The sequence below is a fragment of the Aquarana catesbeiana genome, linkage group LG04 (assembly GCF_042186555.1).
Source record: "Aquarana catesbeiana isolate 2022-GZ linkage group LG04, ASM4218655v1, whole genome shotgun sequence".
Taxonomy (NCBI): domain Eukaryota; kingdom Metazoa; phylum Chordata; class Amphibia; order Anura; family Ranidae; genus Aquarana; species Aquarana catesbeiana.
The window spans coordinates 240,702,004-240,727,384 of NC_133327.1; the positions used below are offsets into that span (position 1 = coordinate 240,702,004).

Below are 25,381 nucleotides of genomic sequence, written 5' to 3' on the forward strand. Positions count from 1 at the left end.
GGTCCCCCGTCGGCGCTCCAGACCCCTGCTCTTCGGCAGGTGCTCCTATGGAAAGCTGCTTTCCATGGAGGCACCCGTTCGTGCTTGCTCCCGAGTCCCGCAGCTGAGTCCATTGACACACACAGCGGGACTTGGCCCTGCTCCCCCGCATCACAGCATTTGATTGACAGCAGCGGGAGCCAATGGACATGCACATCGCTGCATCGGATCGGGCTCAGGTAAGAAAAAAGGGGGGGGTCTGGGGGGGAGCTGCAGCACAGAAGGTTTTTCACCTTAATGCATAGAATGCATTAAGATGGAAAACCTTAAGGCTTTAGAACCACTTTCATTTGTATGGTCAGGACAAAAAAAAAAAGGAAAAATATGATATAGTATATTTGAATACTATGCAGGCCTCTGTATTTTTCTGTTGAAAAAAGCCTGCTGTTTACAGAGCATGATAGCTCAAGTTGATTATCAGGCCTCATGCACACAAGGTGTTTTTATTCTCTTCTGAAAACCTTTTACTACCGGCAGGAAAAAGCAGCTTAAAGTGCACCTACAGCTGTGTATTGGACTCGCATCTAGGTGCATCAAGAGTTTGAGCGTTAATGGATATCTTTGGCCAGAATATTAATTTATTCTGACCATTGGATTGCAATAAAACCCAAAACGCTAGATATGTTTAGCTGTGTCTTATGTTTTTTCTGCTCGTCTCTCCTCTCCACGCTCTGGTGATATTTTTTTTTTTTTAGTCTGTATACGCTCCTCTTCTAAAAAGCCTGTGAGTGGACACATAGGCTAACATAGAGGTGCTTTTACAGGCTGAAAAGAACACGCTAAACGACCATAAAAGTACATTTTTTAAGCTCAGTGTGCATGATCCCTTACTCATCTTTTATTGGATGGATATATCTGAGGTTTCAAAGTAAAATACAGACAAAGCAAGCCACGAAGCAGGCAGCTACTGCAGTGTTACCTCTTTAGTTGACCCATAGTACTCTGGGAATCCTTTGTCATAAATTATATGTTTATTTGTAAACCAAAGACGTGCATATATTGTCAAAGAGACAGAGTATATACATGACATCATAAAACAGCTCTACAGCCACTTGGTCATTAAGGAGGGATCCAGCTGCTATCTTTAATGTGGACTACACCTCTTGTTTTTTAGATTTGTGATAAGAATACTATGCTTTATTTTGGACCTTATCAAGGAGTCTCAAAAAATGATATCTGTGAAAAGAATAATCACATAAAATCAATTTATAAGTTTGAGTACAAATATTTCTGTAACAGGTAACATTTTTACAACCTTGTAGCTATATTTTCATGGACCACCGCTGCAAAAGCACAAATACATGAGACATGCTTGAAGCTGCACATGTGTTCGCTGTCTTAGAACTCCAATCCTGGAGGTCAGATAATGGATGACTCCAATGATGGATCAGAGCCTTAACTGAGGCAGGTAAACTGAGAAATGAGAGGTTCCCTTTAGAATGAAACCTTACGAATCTGCACTCTATTTGGTCTTTAAGACTTAATAATAGTCTTTGTACATAGAAACCAGAGAGAGAAAAAAGTGGAGATGTTGCAAATAGCAACTAACCAGACAACTTTCAATGTATTATCTGCCCTAGATGTAACATCTGACTGGTTACTAAGGGATAAATATGCAGTTTCCATTTTCTGCTTTTTATGGAAGGCCCACTGTGTTGTTGCTGCATGTATATTGGGGATCAGCAGGATGTAGTACACTCGTAAATATATAAGCACGCAGCAACTGTATTTGTCCTTTCACTGTGTAGACCAGTCAAACAATGCATGCTTAAGGTTAGATGACTGCACATGTATCTGCCTTACTAATAACGAATTGTTGTACTTAAAGCAGAGTTCCACCCAGAAATGGAACTTCCGCTCATCCGGTAACCCCCCTCCGTACTCACATTTGGTACCTTTCAGGGGGGAGCAGATACCTGTATAATCCAGGTATTTGCTCCCACTTCTGACGAAAGATCGCCGCAGTATCTGTGGCGATCTACGCAATGTCCGGCCCCTTCTCCATTACCCCCGCTGTCTTCTGGGAGACACACAGGTCCCACAAGACAGCAAGGACCAGTCAGAATGTGCAGTGCGACTTGCCCATGAGCAGTAGGGAAACAGGCTGTGAAGCCACAAGGCTTCACTTTCTGATTCTCTTACTTAAGATGCTGGCACCTCCACCCAGAGCCGAGGGACGGGTCGGCTTCGAGTGAGGACATTGCGGGTGTCCTGGACAGGTAAGTGTCCTTATTTTAAAAGTCAGCAGCTGCAGTATTTGTAGCTGCTGACTTAATTGTTTTTTTTTGCAGGCGGAACCTCGCTTTAAGCTTTCTTCTTTCGTTTAATTCTTTTGTTAAAAAATAAAATGTACTGAAAAAAAACACTGTTGACTTCTCTTTTGAAAAAATGCAAGTTGCCTGGTTGTCATGGTAATGTAATAGTGTAAATAAGTATGTAGATTGCAACTTATGACTTTGTGCCATGTTTGCATATTTTGTTCTGAGTAATTCAAATATTGAACCTAAAAATAGGCATTTAGCATTTTTAGAGGAAGGTTATGGCTGCCTTTATATATATTTTTTTTTTAAACAGATTTGATTTATTTTTTTTGGATTCTATTAGGGAGATCTCTGTGTTTGGTTACTTTTGGGAATTCTATTAGAAAGATCTCTGCATTTGAGTTCCTGGGTTTGCACACATGCTTTGGTCATTATGAAGTCTTCTCCTGCTACCTGTTGAATATTTTATTTATTTTATATTATAAAGAATGCAGTAATATAGTAGCTAGGATAGCTTGTCTATCAGTAGCTGGCATATGCAAAGGTGGATGGGGACATCCAAAGCACCAAGGTAGATAAGAACAGTTGGAAATTAAGGCAGTGGAGTCCTCACTGTTGAATTCCCCTAGACAAAAGAAACCAGGAGCTGACTAAACCCAAAAAGCTTCATCTATATACATCCCATAATATGTTTAGGTAGATGGACCCTTTAAGATTTTTGTTCAAAGCTGCACTAAAAAAGGATTTAAGGTTTTTTTTTAAATGTGGGAATTACATTGGCGTGTTGGCTCTACACACCAAACAAAATTGACGTACTTTTTTTCCCACAAATAGAGCTTTCTTTTGGTGGCATTTGATCACCTCTGTGGTTTTTATTTTTTGCACTATAAACAAAAAAAGAGCGTCAATTTTGAAAAAAAAGCAATATTTTTTACTTTTTGCTATAATAAATATCCCCCAAAAAATATATAAAAAAACAAATTTCTTTCTCAGTTTAGGCCGATATGTATTCTTCTACATATTTTTGGTAAAAAAACCCCGCAATAAGCGTATATTGATTGGTTTGCGCAAAAGTTATAGCATCTACAAAATAGGGGATAGATTTATGGCATTTTTATGATCATTTTTTTCTATTAGTAATGGCAGCGATCTGTGATTTTTATCATGACTGCGACATTGCGGCGGACACATCGGACACTATTTTGGGATCAGTGACATATATACAGTGATCAGTGCTAATAAAATGCACTGATTACTGTGTAAATGACACTGGCAGAGAAGGGGTTAAACACTAGGGGTCGATCAAGGGGTTAAGCGTGTTCTAGGGAGTGATTCTAACTGTGGGTGGGGGATGGGCTCACTACAACATGACAGAGATCACTGCTCCTGATGACAGGGAGCAGTAGATCCCTGTCATGTTGCTAGGCAGAACAGGGAAATGCCTTATTTACATAGGCATCTCCCCGTTCTGCCGCTCTGTGTCACGATTGCGGGCCCCCGGCAGACATAGAGTCCGCGGGACCCGCGGGCACGTTCACGGATCACGCGGCAGGCGTGTGAGCGCCAACTAAGCCACGTCTTAAAGGGGACATACAGGTACGCCCATTTGCCCAGCCGTGCCATTGTGCCGACGTACATCGCTGTGCGCTGGTCGGCAAGTGGTTAAGGATTATAGCAGCTTGAATTAAAGCAGGGGTTCCCAACCTTTTAAGGAGCGAGGGCCACTTTAGCGACTTGGTAACCGGTCGCGGGCCACAATGAGTGGAGCAGACAGATGGCTTGTCCGTGTCCACATATGCAGAGCAGAGCATATGCAGAGCAGACACAGACACTCTATGGGCCCTCTGATCTGATCCGCCTAGACAGAAGGGGACACAAGTCCGTTTACATCTGCCGCTCTATAGAGGTGAATGGAGGGTCTGATTGGGTTCACCTATGGAAAAAATGGACAGGTGAACCCCGATCGGACGGATCGTGTGAAAGGGGCCTTATGCCGCGTACACACGATTTGGAAATTCGGCCAGCAAAAGACCGATGAGAGCTTTTGGTCGGAAAATGCAACCGTGTGTATGCTCCATCGGACTTTTGCTGGCCGAATTACAGCCAGCAAAAGATTGAGAGCATGTTCTCAATTTTTCGGTCGGAAAAAGTTCCTATCCGAAAATGCGATCGTCTGTAGCAATTCCGACGCGCAAAATTCCTATGCATGCTCGGAAGCATTGAACTTCATTTTCTTGGCTTGTCTGAGTGTTGTACGTCACCACGTTCTTGACGGTCGAAAGTTCAGCGAACTTTTGTGTGACCGTGTGTATGCAAGGCAAGCTTGAGCGGAATCCCATCGGAAAAACAATCATATCTTTTTCTGACCAAAATCCCGATCATGTGTACGTGGCATAAGGCTGCTTTTACACTGATGCACTGCGATTTATCTGCACCTCAACTGACCTTAATCTTCACTTCTTCCTCAGGATTCCTGCAGGTATCGCTGGCTGCTGCTGTCTCCCAGGCAGATATGGCTGGTGGGTACTGCTAGCTGGTATAGCTGGCGGGTACTACTGGCGGGGTCTGCTAGCTGGTACTGCTGGCTGGTACTGCTGGTGGGTACTACTGGCGGGTACTGGTTCCCAGCCCACCATCCCTGAGCATCAGTGTGACAGGAGCTGGTGCTAGAGGAAGCATGCGGCTGCAGTAGAGAGCAGAGCCGAAGCTTCCTGTATCGCTCCTGTCACAGGCGGAGCACATTTGGTATCACTCCACCTGTGGAAGGAGTCAGCTCTATACAGGAAGCATCGGTTCGGCATCATGCTCAGGGATGGAGGGTTGGGAACCCCCAATCTGGGCTTGCTGACCCGCCATCCCAGAGCTGGAGGTGGCAGGCCACATCAGAGGGCACCACTAGCCACATGTGGCCCACGGGCCAGTGGTTGGGAACCCCAGAATGAAAGTGTTACTAAACCCAGGACCCTGCATTCACTATATCTGGTCTCCCACAGTGCATAGAACATGGAAATGCAATTATTTTAGTAAATATAAACTGCTAAATACCTTTTTTTTTTTTTTTTTTTATCAGCAGCATATAGCAGTCTTGTGACTTGTATCAGTGTCTGTCTAAAGCTTGTAGGAGGAGTTTTCATTTTCCCCTGATCTTCTGTCTGGGCAGTGCTGATTGGCCCTGTGCTGATCACATGCACTCTCCCAAGAAAAAAAAAACGCTCTAGCAATACACACCAAACTGAGCATGTTTTACAGTAATCCACCCCCACAACTGACTGCTGCACATTACTGTATAACTCACCACTGTCCATTCTCTCCGCACTGTATGAAATATACTACATCCCCTTCTTTGAGGGAAAACGTGCTAGGTGAACATGTTTCAAAACTGCTTCCCACTGAGAAAAGTTTTGACCCCTGAAACCGTAAAATAAACAAGAATAAATTTGTTGGATGGGCAATGCAAAAAAATAAAAAATAAATAAAAAAAATAAAAAATAAAAAACATTTCTCTAAAAAGAAAAGTACATTTTGGCTTTGAAAATAGAGTACAAAATAATTATTACTTTCAAATTATTGGTTTCTTCTTCAATATCAGAAGAGTTTGAAAGTTCATCATTGCTGGATGGAATAGCAGAAAAATCCTCATATGTTTCTAAGGAATTCAGATGTCTTGGCCAACCTTTAAGAAGATAAAGAAAATATAAGATACATTTCCTGTGAAAACCATAGCATAGGTTTTGCTCATAATGTGATTTTGGATAAGATTACAATCATGTTAAAAAGACTTCTGATAGAAACTTTTAAATCTGGTAAAATGAGGAAACTGAGGAAATGTGGACATTTGTTTTAGCAAGTATGCCTTCAAAGACTGTAACATGCTCTGTAAATGCCACGTGATGTACACTGAAATAGCTATTCACAGTCTTAAGCTGGGTATACACTAATGGAAATTTTGTTCAATGTTTTTCGTTGTAAGAACATTCGTTTTTTTTAATCATGGTCAAATCGAGGTTTGCTTTCGACAGTGAGGAAAAAAAAGGAGCAGGATGGAAAATTTTCCTATTACAAATTTCCAATAGTGTATGTGGTTTTCATTTGGTAAGGTTCATTCATTCCGAAATTGAATGTTGAAAGCAAACAAAACCTTTAACTATTTTCAAACGAGGTCCAAATGTTCTGAGAACTTTCCTACAAATTTTAGTTTGAAATTCGAATGCCCCGTACACACGATCAGACATTCCGACAACAAAATCCATGGATTTTTACAGACGGATGTTGGCTCAAACTTGTCTTGCATACACACGGTCACACAAATCTTGTCGGAAATTCTGAACGTCAAGAACGCGGTGATGTAAGTTCAATAGCCAGTGCGGCTCTTCTGCTTGATTCTGAGCATGCATGGAACTTTGTGCGTCGGAATTGTGTACACCCGATCAGAATTTACGACAACGGATTTTGTTGTCGGAAAATTTGAGATCCAGATCTCAAATTTTGTGTGACGGAAATTCTGATGGAAAATGTCTGGAGCTTACACACGGTCGGAATTTCCGACAACAAGCTCCAATCGAACGTTTTCCGTCGGAAAATCCGACCGTGTGTACGGGGCATAATAGTGTATACCCAGCTTAACTTGTGTGTGTATATATATATATATATATATATATATATATATGAAATCATTTAAGTACACAATGGCATTACATCTATGGAGGAATGCTTCTCTAATCAGGACATGCAAGTAATTGAAAGACGTATGCGCCTAATGCCCAGTTTCCATTTCCCTTTAATGCCCGTACACACGATCAGAAAATCGTACAAAAAATACTATAATAATAAAGTACAATTGCCATTTGAAAATACGATACATTACATCATTTCCGAACTTTTATTCTGTGGTATGAGAATTTTAGTAACTTCATTAACCTCTTCTTTCTCTAAATGAGACTAGTGTGCAAAAAAAAAAGGGCAATCATTCATCTAATAATCTCATTGTGTGTAACCCAAATTTTCAGTTAGGCCTTCAAAAGCCAATCTCCAGGCATAACGGTAAATACACAGCTAAAATGCCTAACAAAACATTTGTAATTTTTGCAGCCTTGTGATCCAAGCACCCTTACCAGCCACAGCTCACACCTCAAATTACACAAATTACACTGTAGCAGCACCACAGCTTCATTAAGAAACTGCTACCCTGAGTTGAGAACGAAAGAGCAGCAGCACACTGATGAGATTTTCCTTCTGTTCCCTCCCCTGTAAAAATATTTTGTTTCAGCACCTAACTGGCTGCTAGTGCTGCCCCTCCCTCCACCAGTATTGCTGTAGAGGTGATTAAAGGTTGTTGATATTTAAAATAATTATAGCTATTTCCACTAGTTGCATAGTTTTTTTTAAATTACCACAAATCTTTATTATTGATGTTTTTATGTCTGCCTGGAATTCAACTTTAAGGCTGGGTTCACACTGGTGCGACACGACTGCCGTCCTACTTTGGATCCGACTTTGCCCTGCGACATGAAGCCGGCATGTGTCCGACTTTCAATGAACGGGGATCCGACTTGGATCCCCGCCAATGCCCGGCACTGTGTTTGGTATGAATCTTTAGGGGGAACTCCGCGCCAAATTTTAAATAAAAAACCGGCATGGGTTCCCCCTCCAAGAGCATACCAGGCCCTTGGGTCTGGTATGGACCTTGAGGGGAACCCCCTACGCCGATAAAAACGGCGTGGGGGTCCCCCCCAATCCATACCAGACCCTTATCCGAGCACGCAGCCCGGCCGGACAGGAATGGGGGTGGGGACGAGCGAGCGCCCCCCCCCCTCCTGAACCGTACCAGGCCGCATGCCCTCAACATGGGGGGTTGGAGCCTTGGGGGAGGGGGCGCGCTGCGGCCCCCCACCCCAAAGCACCTTGTCCCCATGTTGATGAGGACAAGGGCCTCTTCCCGACAACCCTGGCCGTTGGTTGTCGGGGTCTGCGGGCGGGGACTTATCGGAATCCGGGAGCCCCCTTTAATAAGGGGGCCCCCAGATCCCGGCCCCCCACCCTATGTGAATGAGTATGGGGTACAGCGTACCCCTACCCATTCACCTAGGAAAAAAGTGTCAATTTAAAAAAAAAACACTACACAGATTTTTAAAGCATTTTATTAGACAGCTCCGGGGGTCTTCTTCCGACTTCGGGGGTCTCTCCGGTTCTTCTCCACGCTCTCCGGATCTTCTGCCGGGCTCCTCCGCTCTCTTCTGCTCTTTTGCCGCTCTTTTGCTAAAGCGGAGGAGCCTGGTCTTCAATCTTCTGCCTTCTGCCCTCTTCTCCTGATGTTGACACGACGCTCTCTGGGGCTAGAATGCTCTCTGTGCGCTCTGCTCTGACTTATATAGGCGGTGACCCCGCCCCCTTATGCCGTCACAGTCCCTGGGCATGCTGGGACTATGACGGCATAAGGGGGCGTGGTCATCGGGTGATGATCACGCCCCCTAAAACGTCACAGTCCCAGCATGCCCAGGGACTGTGACGGCATAAGGGGGCGGGGTCACCGCCTATATAAGTCAGAGCAGAGCGCACAGAGAGCATTCTAGCCCCAGAGAGCGTCGTGTCAACATCAGGAGAAGAGGGCAGAAGGCAGAAGATTGAAGACCAGGCTCCTCCGCTTTAGCAAAAGAGCGGCAAAAGAGCAGAAGAGAGCGGAGGAGCCCGGCAGAAGATCCGGAGAGCGTGGAGAAGAACCGGAGAGACCCCCGAAGTCGGAAGAAGACCCCCGGAGCTGTCTAATAAAATGCTTTAAAAATCTGTGTAGTGTTTTTTTTTAAATTGACACTTTTTTCCTAGGTGAATGGGTAGGGGTACGCTGTACCCCATACTCATTCACATAGGGTGGGGGGCCGGGATCTGGGGGCTCCCTTATTAAAGGGGGCTCCCGGATTCCGATAAGCCCCCCGCCCGCAGACCCCGACAACCAACGGCCAGGGTTGTCGGGAAGAGGCCCTTGTCCTCATCAACATGGGGACAAGGTGCTTTGGGGTGGGGGGGCCACACTGCGCCCCCCATGCCCCAAAGCACCCCCCCATGTTGAGGGCATGCGGCCTGGTACGGTCCAGGAGGGGGGGGGCCGCCAGCTCGTCCCCACCCCCATTCCTGACCGGCTGGGCTGCGTGCTCGGATAAGGGTCTGGTATGGATCTTAGGGGGGACCCCACGCCGATTTTTTTTGGCGTAGGGGGTTCCCCTTAGATCCATACCAGACCTAAGGGCCTGGTATGCTCTTGGAGGGGGAACCTATGCCGGATTTTTATTTAAAATTTGGCGCAGAGTTCCCCCTCAAGATCATCTGAGCACAAGTCGCGTGCCGAAGTCGGATCACGCAAGACGGCAATCCGACTTTGATCCGACTTCAATGATAGTCAATAGGCTGAAGTAGGATCAAAGTCGGACCAAAGTAGTACAGGGAGCATTTCTAAAGTCGGAACGACTTGTGTCGGACCAGTTAGGACGGCTCCCATAGGGAAACATTAAATTTCACACGTCATGCGACATGAGCTCCCAATGTCGGAGCGTTTGTCGGACCAGTGTGAACCCAGCCTAATACTTTCTAACATCTCCCCTGTGAACATTATTGAATCAGCTTGCTATTCCATTGTATTATTACATTGCTATCTAACCACTCATATCAGCGGCATGTATATTTAGAATAAAATGTATTCTTGTTTCAAAATCTAGATGTCGTTACAAAAAGTACAAAATGTACCTAAACACATTTTATATTATACTGTATGTATGAAAAAAACATATAGTATGAATGATCACTTTGCTGACTGAGAGGAGACATAATGATATTCAAGAATACTGAAGTAGATGGGGAAAAAAAGCTAAAGCCATACTGTATATATAGTTATACAGTGCCTTGCAAATGTATTCGCCCCCTTGGCATTTTTCGTGTTTTGTTGCCTCACAACCTGGAATTAAAATGGATTGTTTGAGGATTTGCATCATTTAATTTACAGAACATGCCCACAACTTTGAAGATTTTTTTTTTATTGTGAAGCAAACAACAAATAGGACAAAAATAACAGAAAAAGTCAATGTACGTAACTATTCACCCCCCCCCCCCCAAAGTCAATACTTTGTAGAGCCACCTTTTGGGGCTATCACAGCTCCAAGTCGCTTTGGATAAGTCTCTATGAGCTTGCCACATCTTACCACTGGGATTTTTGCCCATTCCTCCTTGCAAAACTGCTCCAGCTCCTTCAAGTTTGATGGTTTGCGCTTGTGAATAGCAATCTTTAAGTCTGACCACAGATTTTCTATTGGATTGAGGTCTGGGCTTTGATTAGGCCATTCCAACACATTTACATGTTTCCTCTTAAACCACTCAAGTGTTGCTTTAGCAGTGTGTTTGGGGTCATTGTCCTGCTGGAAGGTGAACCTCCGTCCTAGCCTCAAATCACACAGAGTGGTTCAGGTTTTGCTCAAGGATATCCCTGTGTTTAGCACCATCCATCTTTCCCTCAACACAGTTTCCCAGTCCCGACTGCTGAAAAACATCCCCACAGCATGATGCTGCCACCACAATGTTTCACTGTGGGGATGGTGTTCTTTGGGTGATGTGATGTGTTGGGTTTGCACCAGACATAGCGTTTTCTTTGATGGCCAAAAAGTTCAATTTTAGTTTCATCAGACCAGAGCACCTTCCTCTATACCAGTGGTTCTCAACTCCAGTCCTCAGGACCCACCAACAGGCCAGGTTTGCAAGATAGCTGAAATACATCACAGGTGATATCACTTGCTGCTCAGTGATTGCAGTATTCTAGTCTGCAATTCCCCAAGGTAATATTTAAAATCTGGCCTGTTGGTGGGTCCCGAGGACTGGAGTTGAGAACCACTGCTCTATACATTTTGGGAGTCTCCCACATGCCTTTTCTCAAACTCAAAACCTGCCATTTTATTTTTTACTGAAAGTAATGGCTTTCTTCTGGCCACTGCCATAAAACTCAACTCTATGGAGCGTACGGCTTATTGTCGTCCTATGTACAGATACTCCAGTCTCTGCTGTGGAACTCTGCAGCTCCTCCAGTGTTACCTTAGGTCTCTGTGCTACCTCTCTTATTAATGCCCTCCTTGCCCGGTCCGTGAGTTTTGGTGTGCTGGCGTCTCTTGGCAGGTTTGCTGTTGTGCCATGTTCTTTCCATTTGGTTATGACAGATTTGATGGTGCTGCTAGGAATCATCAAAGATTTGGATATTTTTTTATAACCTATCCCTGACTTGTACTTCTCAACAACATTGTCCCTTACTTGTTTGGAGAGTTCCTTGGTCTTCATGGCAGTGTTTGGTTAGTGGTGCCTCTTGCTTAGGTGTTGCAGCCTCTGGGGCCTTTCAAAAAGGTGTGTATATGTAATGACAGGTCATGTGAGACTTACATTGCACACAGGTGAACCTCATTTCACTAATTATGTGACTTCTGAAGGTAATTGGTTGCACCAGAGCTTTTTATGGGCTTCATAACAAAGGGGATGAATACATACGCACATGCCAATTATCAGTTTTTTATTTCTGAAAAATATTTTTATGTATATATTTTTCAAATTTTACTTCACCAACTTATTCTATTGTGTCCTGATCCATCACATATAATTCAGATTAAAAAAACATTGAACCAATGGTTGTAATGTAACAAAATAGGTAAAAAGCCAAGGGGGGTGAATACTTTTGCAAGTCACTGGAAGTTGTCTAAAGGTACACACCCATAGGATGACTTCAAAGGCACACCTTTTTATAATAGCAGTGTAATTACAAATGTGCATATTAGACACAGAAAACTAGCACAGTCATTAAAAAATGTAAAAGCATGCACTAATGTTTGCAGACATTTGAGATTATACATGCGACAATTACTTCAGTTGGCAACATAATTTCACGGTCAAGGTGTACAGTTACATTGTATAAAGTGTATTGTCCATAAGATGCGTGTTCCACTCTAAAGACCACCACAATGATTTGAGCAAGGTTGGATATTCAAGCGCAATAGGAACTCCTTTATGCATATAGATTTCCGCTTGGTTGAACAAATGAAATCGTTAGCTTCCCCCATCCACACTAAACAGCCTGGATGGATGAATCTCCCCTGCAGGTTATTGCATTCTGACAGCCGGCACCCACAGCTAATTGGATACAGTTACTGTTCAGCTGGCTTCTCAATCCAAGTTTGTCGAGCTAGGTAGTGTTGGCAGAGCCACGCAAGGATGCAAGAAACCAATTTCTGTTGAGTTACAAGAATTGGATGAAATTCGAGGAATGTACAGAATGTATGGCGAGCTTTAGGCAGGTATTTAGGTCCCTAAGCATAATTAGCCACCCATAAGCCTATAGCATACATGTATAGATTTCTTTCATTGCCTTGGTTATCAATGTCTGCTGGTGACCTACTAAAAACATACTATCGGGGGGAATGTTATCTAAAAGACTTGGTCACTTTAAGTGAAATAGCGAAAACTCATGTTTTCGCAGATCTGCTATAAACTGTAAATTTCTGTATACTGTATGTGCTATAAGCTGTAGATTTACAAAATGATTGCTTACAAAAGTAACTGTAATAAAAGACCTGCTAAGCAACTGAAAATGTAGAAATAATATTATATTATTGGCAAAATATATGCTGTTGCTCTATAGTTGCTTACAACGAAAAAACAAATGTTAGGAAAAAATGTTTTAAATTGTGACTATGAACGAAAAAGATATTAAAGAGAATAAAAATTAGAATAGGAAAAAAGTATGACACAGGAGCAAAGTAAACTAATATTGGACTGGAAACTTGTCAGAGTGAGACAAAACACAGGATGAGTAGGCAGTACTGTCAATGCTAATCATGAAAACGAAAGAAAGCTTGATTATGTAGAAAACTGGTGAAATAGAGTGCCCTGAAAAAGTATTCATACCCCTTGAAATTTTCCACATGTTGTCATGTTACAACCAAAAACATAAATGTATTTTATTGTGATTTTATGTGATAAACCAACACAAAGTGGCACATAATTGTGAAGTGAAAGGAAAATTTTATAAATGGTTTTCAACATTTTTTAGAATACTTTGTAAAACCACCTTTCACTGCAATTACAGATATAACTCTTTTTGGGGATGTCTCTACCAGCTTTGCACATCTAGAGAGTGACATTTTTGCCCATTCTTCTTTGCAAAATAGCTCAAGCTCTGTCAGATTGGATGAATAGTGTCTGTGAACAGCAATTTTCGAGTCTTGCCACAGATTCTCAATTGGAATTAGGTCTGGGCTTTGACTGGGTCTTTCTAACCAGGGATATGCAATTAGCGGACCTCCAGCTGTTGCAAAACTACAAGTCCCATCATGCCTCTGCCTCTGGGTCTCATGCTTGTGGCTGTCAGAGTTGCTATGCCTCATGGGACTTGTAGTTCTGCAACAGCTGGAGGTCCGCTAATTGCATATCCCTGATCTAAACCATTCAATTCTAGTTCTGGCTGTATGTTTAGGGTTGTCGTCCTGCTGGAAGGTGAACCTCCATCTCAGTCTCAAGTCTTTTGCAGACTCTAACAGGTTTTCATCTAAGATTGCTCTATATTTGCCTCCATCCAATAGTGTATTTAGGTTTTGTGCTGCCCTAGGCCTGACTAGTGTACTTGTGTAGCCCCTAATTTAAATATGACCCACCCCTTCCTGTCAAGGCCACACCCCTTGCTGTTTAAGACCTGCCCTGAAATTTTCAAGTGGAGACACTAGTTCTGAGGGCCTTGGGAGAGGCGGGGCAATGGATTCCCTTAATTTGCATAGATTTCCTCTCACTTCCGGTTTGGCTATGGGGCAGGAAGTGAAGGGAAATCTCTGCAATGGGACGGGGATTGTAAAAAATAAACTGACAGGGGCTATAACCCTCACTTACTCTATCCAAAATGAAAAAAAAAGTGTTGCCTGTAGTTCTACTGTAAGCACAAATTTCTGATAATTTTATGGAGAGCACAAGAAGATATAACCATGCCAATGGTGTAGCAAAAAACACAGTGAGGAAGGTTTGTGATCCAGGATGATAGGACAGTCAAAATTAGAAGCAGCCCCCCCCCCTGTTGCGGAATGCTGGCCGCCCGCATACCGGAAGCAGTGCAGTCGCTTTAGGGGGGCGCTAGACTAATTTGCCTCTCAGCCCAGTCCTCCCCATAAGACTGGCGCTACACTAACAGTGTAGCGCAAGCCGGAAGGGACTCTTTCCGTGCTGACCCCCTGCAAAGTGCTGCCCTTGGCCTAGGCCAGGATACAGCGTTGCCTCCATCCATCTTCCCATCAACTCTGACAAGCTTCCCTGTCCCTGCTGAAGAAAAGCACCCCCACAACATGATGCTGCCACCACCATGTGTCATGGTGGGGATGGTGTGTTCAGGGTGATGTGCAGTGTTAGTTTTCTGCCACACATAGCAAAAGTAAAATTTTGGTCTCATCTGACCAGAGCACCTTCTTCCACATGTTTGCTGTGTCCCCCACATGGCTTCTCACAAACTGCAAACGGGACTTCTTATGGCTTTCTTTCAACAATGGCTTTCTTCTTGCCACTCTTCCATAAAGGTCAGATTTGTGGAGTGCAGAACTAATAGTTGTCCTGTGGAAGATTCTCCCACCTGAGCTGTGGATCTCTGTAGCTTCTCCAGAGTTACCATGGGCCTCTTGGCTGCTTCACTGATTAATGCTCTCCTTGCCTGGCTTGTCAGTTTAGGTGGACAGCCATATCTTGCTAGGTTTGCAGTTGTGCCATACTCTTTTTCTATTTTCAGATGATGGATGAACAGTGCTCCGTGAGATGTTCAAAGCTTGGGATATTTTTTTATAACCTAACCCTGCTTTAAACTTCATTCCTGACCTGTCTGCTGTGTTCCTTGGCCTTCATGATGCTGTTTGTTCACTAAAGTTCTCTAACAAACCTCTGAGGGCTTCACAGAACAGCTGTATTTATACTGAGATTAAATTACACACAGGTGGAATATATTTACTAATTAGGTGACTTCTGAAGGCAATTGGTTCCACTAGATTTTAGTTAGGGCTATCAGAGTAAAGGGGGCTTAATACAAATGCAGGCCAACTTTTCACATATTTATTTGTAAAACATTTTGAAAATCATTTATCATTTTCCTTCCACTTCACAATTATGTGCCACCTTGTATTGGTCTATCACATAAAATCCCAATAAAATACATTTACGTTTTTGGTTGTAACATGACAAAATGTGGAAAATTTCAAGGGGTATGAATAGTTTTTCAAGGCACTGTATAAAAAAGGTGCAGTATTATGCTGTCATTTGTTATGAAATACATTTTATGTTTTATTGATAATTATTTACTAAAATTGATTGTTAAAGTAAAAAGTCAGCAGAGGAGGGAACAGGGAGGCAAAAATTCTCCTACCCATTGGACAAAGAACTCCACTGTAGGAAGGAAACAGTACAACTGAAATCAGAAGGTTATAAAAATGCATCCAATGGAACATGCAATACATTCTCTATAACATATCCCTAGAACTACATGAAGTGATGTATGGTGTTTGAGCTTCTGTGCACAAATTGGGATGTATATGCTGGTTGATTACTGGTTATATACAGTTCCTTTAGTAGTTGTGATATGTATTCTTAGTTGTGACAGTTGTTAACCCTTTAAATTTAATGATGCAAATCAGTATTACAGATAGAGGGAAATCCTAAACAATTACATTATAAGATTTTTAAATTTTCCATAAAATCTTTTTTTTTTTTTTTTTTTTTTTTTTTTTTTTTTTTTTTTTTTACAAGAAAGTTACATAAAATCTTTACTTGAAGTTTGTGGAGGGACAAATGAATTCTTTAAGGAATTCATTAAGGAATTCTTAAACAGTTGGATCTTACTGCCACTGACAGGAGGTTGGGACATTGGCAAACAAAAAACCTTACAGAAGCTCTATCATTAAATGTATTTTTTTACTGCTGTTTCTCCAGTTGGACAAAGCACAAATATCCCATGTTGCTAGGTGCTTTCTAAGTCTGGTTATGAGTATAGACCTCCCCTTACCAACTCTCCTCTCACGGCCAATTCAGCAACAGATAAAAGGAGACAGCCACTTCATAATGGCAGCTTACCTAGGCTCTGAGCACTTTTCACAGACATGCAATGGCAAGAGGAATGCGGAGGCTGACACTCCCCCCCCCCCCCCCCCTCCCCCTTTGATTCTTCCTGCTATGGCTTGTCTATGAAAAGTGCTCAGAGCTGAGATGTTATGAAGCAGCCATCTCCTTCCTAGCTGTTGCTGGATCAGCCAATGCCAGAAGGGGGCAGGATGGCTCTCAATGGAGCCGGTTCACACATCTCCGGAGCGGCTCTGGAGCAAATTGCACAGAAGTCCTGTGCATCATCTGGTACGTTTTAGGTCTGAATTCAGCCAAAAATTCTGACCAAAATCGGACCTAAAACGGTGAACAGGGACGCACCAGAACCCCTGCTGTGAGCCGCTCCGTATGGCAGTGTGAACCCAGCCGAAAGAAGGATTGAGTTGTCTCCAGGCACACCTGGCCTCAATTTATCCATTGCTATGTATGCTACAACATGGAGACTTTCAAAGATTAGAATTAGCAACCACACTTCACAGAGGGCCCTCTGTTTTTAATGCAAATTGTTAGACAGTGTGGCTTGTTTTTTTTGCTGGTTAAGTGGAATTAAGTGTGCTGGGAAAAATTATGTTTTGCCACGGCTCTGGACCTGGATAGTATTCTGCAGCAAACTAACACAATATAAACAGGCCCTGCAATCTTAAAGTAGAATTATAGGCAAAACTTTTTTTTAGGAGTATGGGAGGGTTATAACCCCTGTCAGATTTTTCCCATTGCTGAGGTTTCCCTTCACTTCCTGTCCCATGACCAAATAGGAAGTGAGAAGAAATCCCTGCAAATTAAGGGAATTCCTTGGGGACCCCTAGGTCACCAGAAGTAGTGTCCCCACTGGAAGAATTCCCCACTTTTACATTTCTGGGGACATCCCAAAATGTGGGATTTTCTTTTACTTTCACTTTCAATAGTAAACAGGACTAATAGAGAGGGTGAATTTTCCTAATGGGGGCGCAAACAGCAATAAAAACTGACAGGTATTCTAATCCCTCTCCACTCTATCCAAAACTAAAAAAAAGTTTTGCCTTTTAGTTATCCTTTAAGCCCACCCAGTCCAGGTATGTCCTCCAAAGCTGTTGCTAAGGATACACTGATCCATATAACTGCTGTGTAGAGTCTAGCTCATGCAGCATTTTTGAAGTCTTGATTAAAGTCCCAGAAGAAAATAATATCTACCGTGTAGCTTGTATTTTGAGTGAAAAATAGGAATAAAAAGGCTAGCAAAATATAGTTAGGCTTTTTTTTTAGCAGAGCTGAAGAAAAGACATCCAATGTTCTAGGACGCTAGCAAAAAAAAGTATGATGTTTATAGGCGGGGTTATATGACGGCTGGCTTAACAATTTCTGTTTGCCAGTGTTCCAGCCTCCTGTAGGTGACAGTATACCAAACTGTTGTACTGGAATTTCTTAAATGTCCCTCAATGAAGGATATAGAAAGTCAGTTTTGTGACAATTCACTCCAGCACTGTGCAAGAATACCTTCTCACAAAATATGAGATCCTCATCTTTCCAAGAATTCTGCGAGCACACTGAGCAAGGTCACCCTCATCTAGGCGAATAGGCTAAAGGTCATGGTCTTAAGTATTTTTTTAATTTTTTTTTTTTGGTAGTTCTCTTCAATTATGCCTTATGATTTTGGATTGAGGGGTGGGGCTACAATATAGGGCAGGGGTAGGCAACCTTTTGAGCACAGTGTGTCGAAAAATATTTTCAGAGAAATTGAGCGCGCCGATTTTATAACGAAAAAAAAAATGTAAACTTCACACTCTCAATCACGAAAAACTTTTTATAAGTAAATGCTGTAAACTAATTTAGTAGTGAGAAATTAACATCCTGTCCTCTCATGCCTCAGATCAGCCCCAATTCCTGCACCTTCACACCTCAGATCACTGTCCCCCCTGCAAATCTGTTTCACCGCTGTAACCCCCTGCACATGTGCCCCACCACTGTACTACCCTGCACATCTGCCCCACCACTGTACCACCCTGCTCTTCTGTCCCACCGCTGTAACCCCCTGCTCATCTGCTCCACCAATGTACCTTCTTTCTCCTCTGCCCCAACACTGAACCCCCCCCACTGCTCATTTTTCCCACCACTGTAACCCCCTTCTCATCTGGCCCAACACTGAACCCCCCCCTGCTCATCTGGCCCACCACTGTAACCCCCCCCCGCTTTTCTGTCCCACCGCTGAACCCCCTTCTCATCCCTCCCACCACTGTAACTCCTGCTCATCTGCCCCACCAATACACCTCCTTTCACATCTGCCCCACTGCTCCACCCTACTGCTCTACCCCCCTGTTTTTCTGCCCCAACACTGAACCCCCCTGCTCATCTGGCCCATCACTGTACCCCCCTGCTAATCTGGCCCATCGCTGTACCCCCTGCTCATCTGGCCCACTGCTGAACCCCCTTTATCATCTCTTCCACCACTGTACCTCCCTGCACATCTGTCCTAAAACTATAACCCCCTGCACATCTGTCCTACCACTGTCCTACCCTGCAGATCTGCCCCACCACTGTACCCACCTGCTCATCTGCTTCACCACTGTACCCTCTTCTCATCTATGATATGCGTGATATGCAGAGTGGTGAAAGGAAGCAGAGATGAGACACATCTACCTGTCCTGGCACACTCATCCTGCTGATCCACCTTTCGCATCCAACCCACGTGCTTGTATGTAATGTATGTGACGTCACATACAAGCATTTGCAATGGATGCGCAATGATGAGCTCAGGTCAGGGGCATTTTCTGAAAGCAGTGGGCCTGTGTGCAGGATCATAAGTTGGAGAAAAGGTGGTTGGGTGTGATTTTCATTGCGTTTTATACTGGCTGTGGCTTAAAGGGACACAGAGTGCCGGGGTTCAGTAGTAAGTGACGCAAAGTTTCAGGAATAATTTCAACAAAGTTCCCAGAAGCTCAACAGTAATTCTACAAACTGTCACCTGATTGTGGTTTTCTCAATCACAGTGAAATCCCTTCTTTCTGAGATTGGTAGTGGCAACCAAGCGAGTCATCTTCCTCCAGATGGTGGTCTGGGCTAGCAGGACTGTGATTGGCTTTAGCAGTGGCCAAGACAGTCCTCCTCCTGGAAACAGGGACCGCCCCCCCCCCCCTAGTAGAACTGCACTTAAACTCTTCCCCATCACAAAAGCTGACGATCGCAGCTACAGCAAAGCTAGAGAACCAATGTTTCCAATCTTTAACAATCTGTGGGGGCACAGTGCCTCCCCCTTAGTGCCGGTGCAGCATGGGGAATTCTGAAATTGGAATTCATTAGTGTCTCACTGACACTTCCCTGCTCTGCTCTGCTGATGGGGAGGGAGTCGAGTGCCGGCAAAAGATGCTTTGCGTCCCAGGGGTTGCCTACTTCTGATACAGGGTTTACTTGCTGCAACTGCAGACTGCAAGGTATACTTTAAAGTTACTAGCCTACATTCTGTTGATATGTGGGCCCTAAAACACTTAAAGATCTTTCTTTCTTTTTTTTTTTTTTTTTTTTTTTTTTTTTTTTTTAGCTAATTGCATTTTAAACATATGTTTTTGAGTGTGCAGATTATCAGCACATTCATGCAAAATTTTTACCTGATTGTCCATATAACTGATCACATTCTTTTACAATGTACACTTCCTCCAACCAAGCTGCTAATATCATGATCACTCTGCAACCATTTTGAAAAGAATTAACAGCTAAAGCTTTCTGATGCCAATCACAAATGCACAAAATAACCTGGACATGAAGGGGTTAAAATTAAACCATCAAGAAGACAGAAATACATAAGCGGGAAGTGGATACAGTTTGAACAAACCATGAAAATATATGTAAAATATGTAGCCACAAGCAAAGATAACAGATAACGTAAGTAACCACATACAAAGACAATCATGCAAGAACATATTAAGTACACAACAATATATATACCTTCTAGACCCAAGGGAGTGGGGTCGCTCTTTATTTCATGTCTCTTTGCTTTCACATCAGGACCAAGAGGACCTAATAGTGGACAAACGTGAAAAAGTGCAAGGCTGTTGAACGTATGAACTGTGTAATTATCAAGGATTGAAAAGGTGAAATGTCTGTAAACCACATAGCTCAACGCTGTCTTGAAATGTCAACAGTAAAATATGCACTATGCTACATTACAAATGTAAAAGATCGACACTCCCACGGAGTACAAATTCAATATGAAAACACAAATTTCTAAACAATCTTTCATCAGAAATTACACCTCTGTTTTCAAATACAGTATCTCGCAAAAGCGAGTACACCCCTCACATTTCTGTAAATATTTTATTATATCTTTTCATGTGACAACACTGAAGAAATGACACTTTGCTACAATGTAAAGTAGTGAGTTTACAGCTTGTATAACAGTGTAAATTTGCTGTCCCCTCAAAATAACTCACACAGCCATTAATGTCTAAACTGCTGGCAACAAAAGTGAGTACACCCCTAAGTGAAAATGTCCAAATTGTGCCCAATTAGCCATTTTCCCTCCCCGGTGTCATGTGACTCATTAGTGATACAATGTCTCAGGTGAGAATGGGGAGCAGGTGTGTTAAATTTGGTGTTATCCCTCTCACTCTCTCATACTGGTCACTGGAAGTTCAACATGGCACCTCATGGCAAAGAACTCTCTGAGGATCTGAAAAAAAAGAACTGTTGCTCTACATAAAGATGGCCTAGGCTATAAGAAGATTGCCAAGACCCTGAAACTGAGCTGCAGCACGGTGACCAAAACCATAACAGGACAGGTTCCACTCAGAACAGGCCTCGCCATGGTCGGCCAAAGAAGTTGAGTGCTCGTGCTCAGCGTCATATCCAGAGGTTGTCTTTGGGAAATAGACGTATGAGTGCTGCCAGCATTGCTGCAGAGGCTGAGGGGATGGGGGGTCAGCCTGTCAGTGCTCAGACCATACGCTGCACACTGCATCAAATTGGTCTGCATGGCTGTCATCCCAGAAGGAAGCCTCTTCTAAAGATGATGCACAAGAAAGCCTGCAAACAGTTTGCCGAAGACAAGCAGACTAAGGACATGGATTACTGGAACCATGTCCTGTGGTCTGATGAGACTAAGATAAACTTATTTGGTTCAGATGGTGTCAAGCATGTGTGGCGGCAACCATGTGAGGAGTACAGAGACAAATGTGTCTTGCCTACAGTCAAGCATGGTGGTGGGAGTGTCATGGTCTGGGGCTGCATGAGTGCTGCCAGCACTGGGGAGCTACAGTTTGTTGAGGGAACCATAAATGCCAACTATACTGAAGCAGAGCATGATCCCCTCCCTTCGGAGGGCAGTATTCCAACATAATAACGACCCCAAACACTCCTCCAAGATGACCACTGCCTTGCTAAAAAAGCTGAGGGTAATGGTGATAGACTGGCCAAGCATTTCTCCAGACCTAAACCTTATTGAGCATCTGTGGGGCATCCTCAAATGGAAGGTGGAGGAGCGCAAGGTCTCTAACATCTGCCAGCTCCGTGATGTCGTCATGGAGAAGTGGAAGAGGACTCCAGTGGCAACCTGTGAAGCTCTGGTGAACTCCATGCCCAAGAGGTTTAAGGCAGTGCTGGAAAATAATGGTGGCCACACAAAATATTGACACTTTGGGCCCAATTTGGACATTTTCACTTAGGTTTGTACTCACTTTTGTTGCCAGCATTTTAGACATTAATGGCTGTGTGAGTTATTTTGAGGGGACAGCAAATTTACACTGTTATTCAAGCTGTACACTCACTACTTTTACATTGTAGCAAAGTGTAATTTCTTCAGTGTTGTCACATGAAAAGATAGAATAAAATATTTACAAAAATGTGAGGGGTGTACTCACTTTTGTGAGATAATGTGAAATCAAAACTTTTTTTTCGATTTTGGGTAATAGAGCCTTGAGTTAAAACTGGTTTATTTAGTCATCATTGGCACAGGAAGTGGAGGAAATTCTGTCAGACAACTGTCATAGCAACAAAGGCACACAACAAGGAAGACTTCCTCTTTATTCCTGTCCCAATTACAGCCTGAGCTTTTGGATTTTTTCTCACTTTCAGTTCCGCTGACAGTGGTTACTCTTACAAAAAGAGAAGGTGAATTTTCCCAGGGAGGACACAGACAGTAAAAATACCAATAAGCAATAAACCATGTTTAAAGGGTAACTCCACATTCATGGAAAAAATATGGCAAATAAAATAAAATATAGCATTTACAATTGCTACATAGGCCATGTTGTAATTTAATGTTAATAAAAGTATTCGGTCCAACTAAAGATATCAGCACCTCATCTCTAAATGTAATAATGTGCATTTGTTTTTTTGTATTGTTTTTTTTTTTTCTTGCTCTTAGTAACCCTGCTCAACAACACCCTTTGAGCCCCTGAGGAAGCTACAATTGCGAAACGCGTTGGTTTATTCATCATCTTCCCTCCTCATCTATGTATTGCATATATGTGAAATATTTACTTTATCATTATTGTGATTGGTTTATAAGGGATGATGACACTTCAGGGTGGCTAAGCTGTTTGTATCTCATCTTTCATGTATTTTAGGTGATTATTTCCCCAGAAACGTTTTAACAATAAATTGTAATGAAATTCTTGTTTTTATCAATATGACTCTTTAAGATGCTTTCTCTGGGAGGGTTTCAGCACCATTAATAATCCCACTCATCCTTCATTTTGTCAAATGTTAATAAAAAATTAACTTTCTTTTTAATATGCAGCTGTTCTGTACATCATCAGTGTACCGTTGGTGTACAGAACCCCCATGAATGTCATTTCCTGCCTTTGTGATTGGCTCCCTTATTTTACCAAAAGTCTGCACTAAGTTACAAAGCATATTTTAGGCACCCCTGCAATAGGAATTTCAGTTTTGGTGAGATACTCCCAAAGAGTTAAATACTTTTAACTGATTCCCGACCGGATCCTGTACTTTTACGTCGGCAGAATGGCACGGCTGCGCAAAGTAACGTACCCGCGCCTGCCGCGATCTCCGTGAGTCAAGTCGCGGGTACCGCGGACTCGATCGCCGCGGGTATACCCGCAATCGCCTCACGGAGAGGACAAATGGGGAGATGCCGTTGTAAACAGCATCTCCCCGTTCTGCCTAGTGACAAGTGTCACTCGATCTCTGCTCCCTGTCATTGGAGCAGAGATCAGTGACGTCACACACCAGCCCATCCCCCTGACAGTTAGAAATCACTCCCCTAGGACATACTTAACCCCTCCCCGCCCCCTAGTGGTTAACCCCTTCACTGCCAGTGTCATTTATACAGGAATCAATGCATTTTTATAGCACTGATTGCTGTATAAATGACAATGGTCCCAAAAATGTGTAAAAAATGTCCGCCATAACGTCGCAGTCACAATAAAAATCACTGATCGCCGCCATTACTAGTAAAAAAAAAAATTATTAATAAAAAATGCCATAAAACTATCCCCTATTTTGTAAACGCTATAACTTTTGCGCAAACAAATCAATAAACGCTTATTGCGATTTTTTTTTTTTTTTTTTTTTACCAAAAATATGTAGAAGAATATGTATCGGCCTAAACTTTGGAAAAAAAATGTTTTTTTATATATTTTTTAGGGATAATTATTATAGCAAAATGTAAAAAATAATGGGTTTTTTTTCAAAATTGTCACTCTTATTTTGTTTATGGCACAAAAAATAAAAATCGCAGAGATGATCAAATACCACCAAAAGAAAGCTCTATTTGTGGGGAAAAAAAGGACGTCAATTTTGTTTCAGAGTCACGTTGCAGGACCGCGCAATTGTCAATTAAAGCGACGCAGTGCCCAATCGCAAAAAAAACGCTCTGGTCAGGAAGGGGGTAAATCCTTCCGGGGCTGAAGTGGTTAAAGACCCTTAAACAAGGCAAATTTATAGACTGTGCAGCTTTTCTCAATGGAACGCTGAGAGTGCTGCAAGGGATTATAATGCATCCCATTCAGGTTCGGTCTGAAAAGGACATGGTGAAGCAAACAGCTATTTCTTCAGATCAACAAAAGGTAAGGAATCTGTTACAAAGTTTGTTAAAATTTCTGCAATGGACATAGATCACCCAGAGGGGATTGTTTTTCTCAACAAAAGTGGAGTTATTTTTTAAATGAAATGGATGGTTAATCTAAAGCTGGAGAACTACTGTCAGATTTATTAAGCAGGAATCTAGAGGTGCCTACAAATAGTTTTAAAAAAGGTGCCTGATTGAGCTCAATGTTGTAATCTGCAGGTCAGTTTGCATAACAGAATGTACCCTAAAAGCTATGTTTAGGTACATTCAGACCCTTCTAGGTGCCTGCTAGTCAGTCTTTCTAGCAGTGTAATACTTTAAAGCCTGTGTTGACACTGAGGATCTGGGCGATGTCCATAATTGTGTTTTTTTTTTTTTAATTAAATTACTTTTTAGTAAAAGTTTTTCAGTTGTGCAAAAAAAAACAAAAAAACAAAAAACAACACAGCCATCCCAAAAAAATATGCTTGTGCTTCTCTATTGTTTTTAGATGTTTCTGAGATCATTTCAAATTCACTGAATGTGCATCTGACCTGCAATTAGCCTCCCTCAGACCCGCATTTGACTTGTTTATGCTGCTTTTGTATTTCCATAGACGCGTGTGTAGTGAGAAGTTCTGATGCAGACAAAAGTCCATTGACACTGGCCCTTAGAGCAAGCACAGGTATACTGGCTACAAAAACAATAAACTAATATTGAGTTCGCACTAAAGGCAGCATGAGGTGCCTCAGCACACCATGCATGTAAACATGCTACCCAGGACAAAGTTTCCATGCGAATGCTAACTTTTCCTATTTACAGTACACGGGCCTGTGCCCCTCTCCCCTGCAAAGCAGTAGTAAACTGCAGCATTTAGAAAAAAAAAAAATTCCCTGCAAGGCAACAGCATAATGTGCTAGTATGCATCGAGAAGGAATTGATAAGGTAAATGGAATAGCCATTTTATTTATCA

General features: G+C 42.6%; 1 protein-coding gene across 3 annotated transcripts in view; it reads right to left on the minus strand.

Moving 5' to 3' along the window:
- Positions 1 to 25,381, minus strand: part of MCF2L2 (MCF.2 cell line derived transforming sequence-like 2) — a 527,578-nt gene that overhangs the window by 31,710 nt on the left and 470,487 nt on the right. For all 3 annotated transcript variants that reach the window (XM_073626295.1, XM_073626294.1, XM_073626296.1), the window contains 3 exons: positions 20,349 to 20,420; positions 5,858 to 5,973; positions 5,596 to 5,708 (listed from right to left, as the gene is read on the minus strand). In XM_073626295.1, the coding sequence (XP_073482396.1) occupies positions 5,596 to 5,708; positions 5,858 to 5,973; positions 20,349 to 20,420 (301 nt within the window). The remainder of the gene's footprint in view (positions 1 to 5,595; positions 5,709 to 5,857; positions 5,974 to 20,348; positions 20,421 to 25,381) is intronic.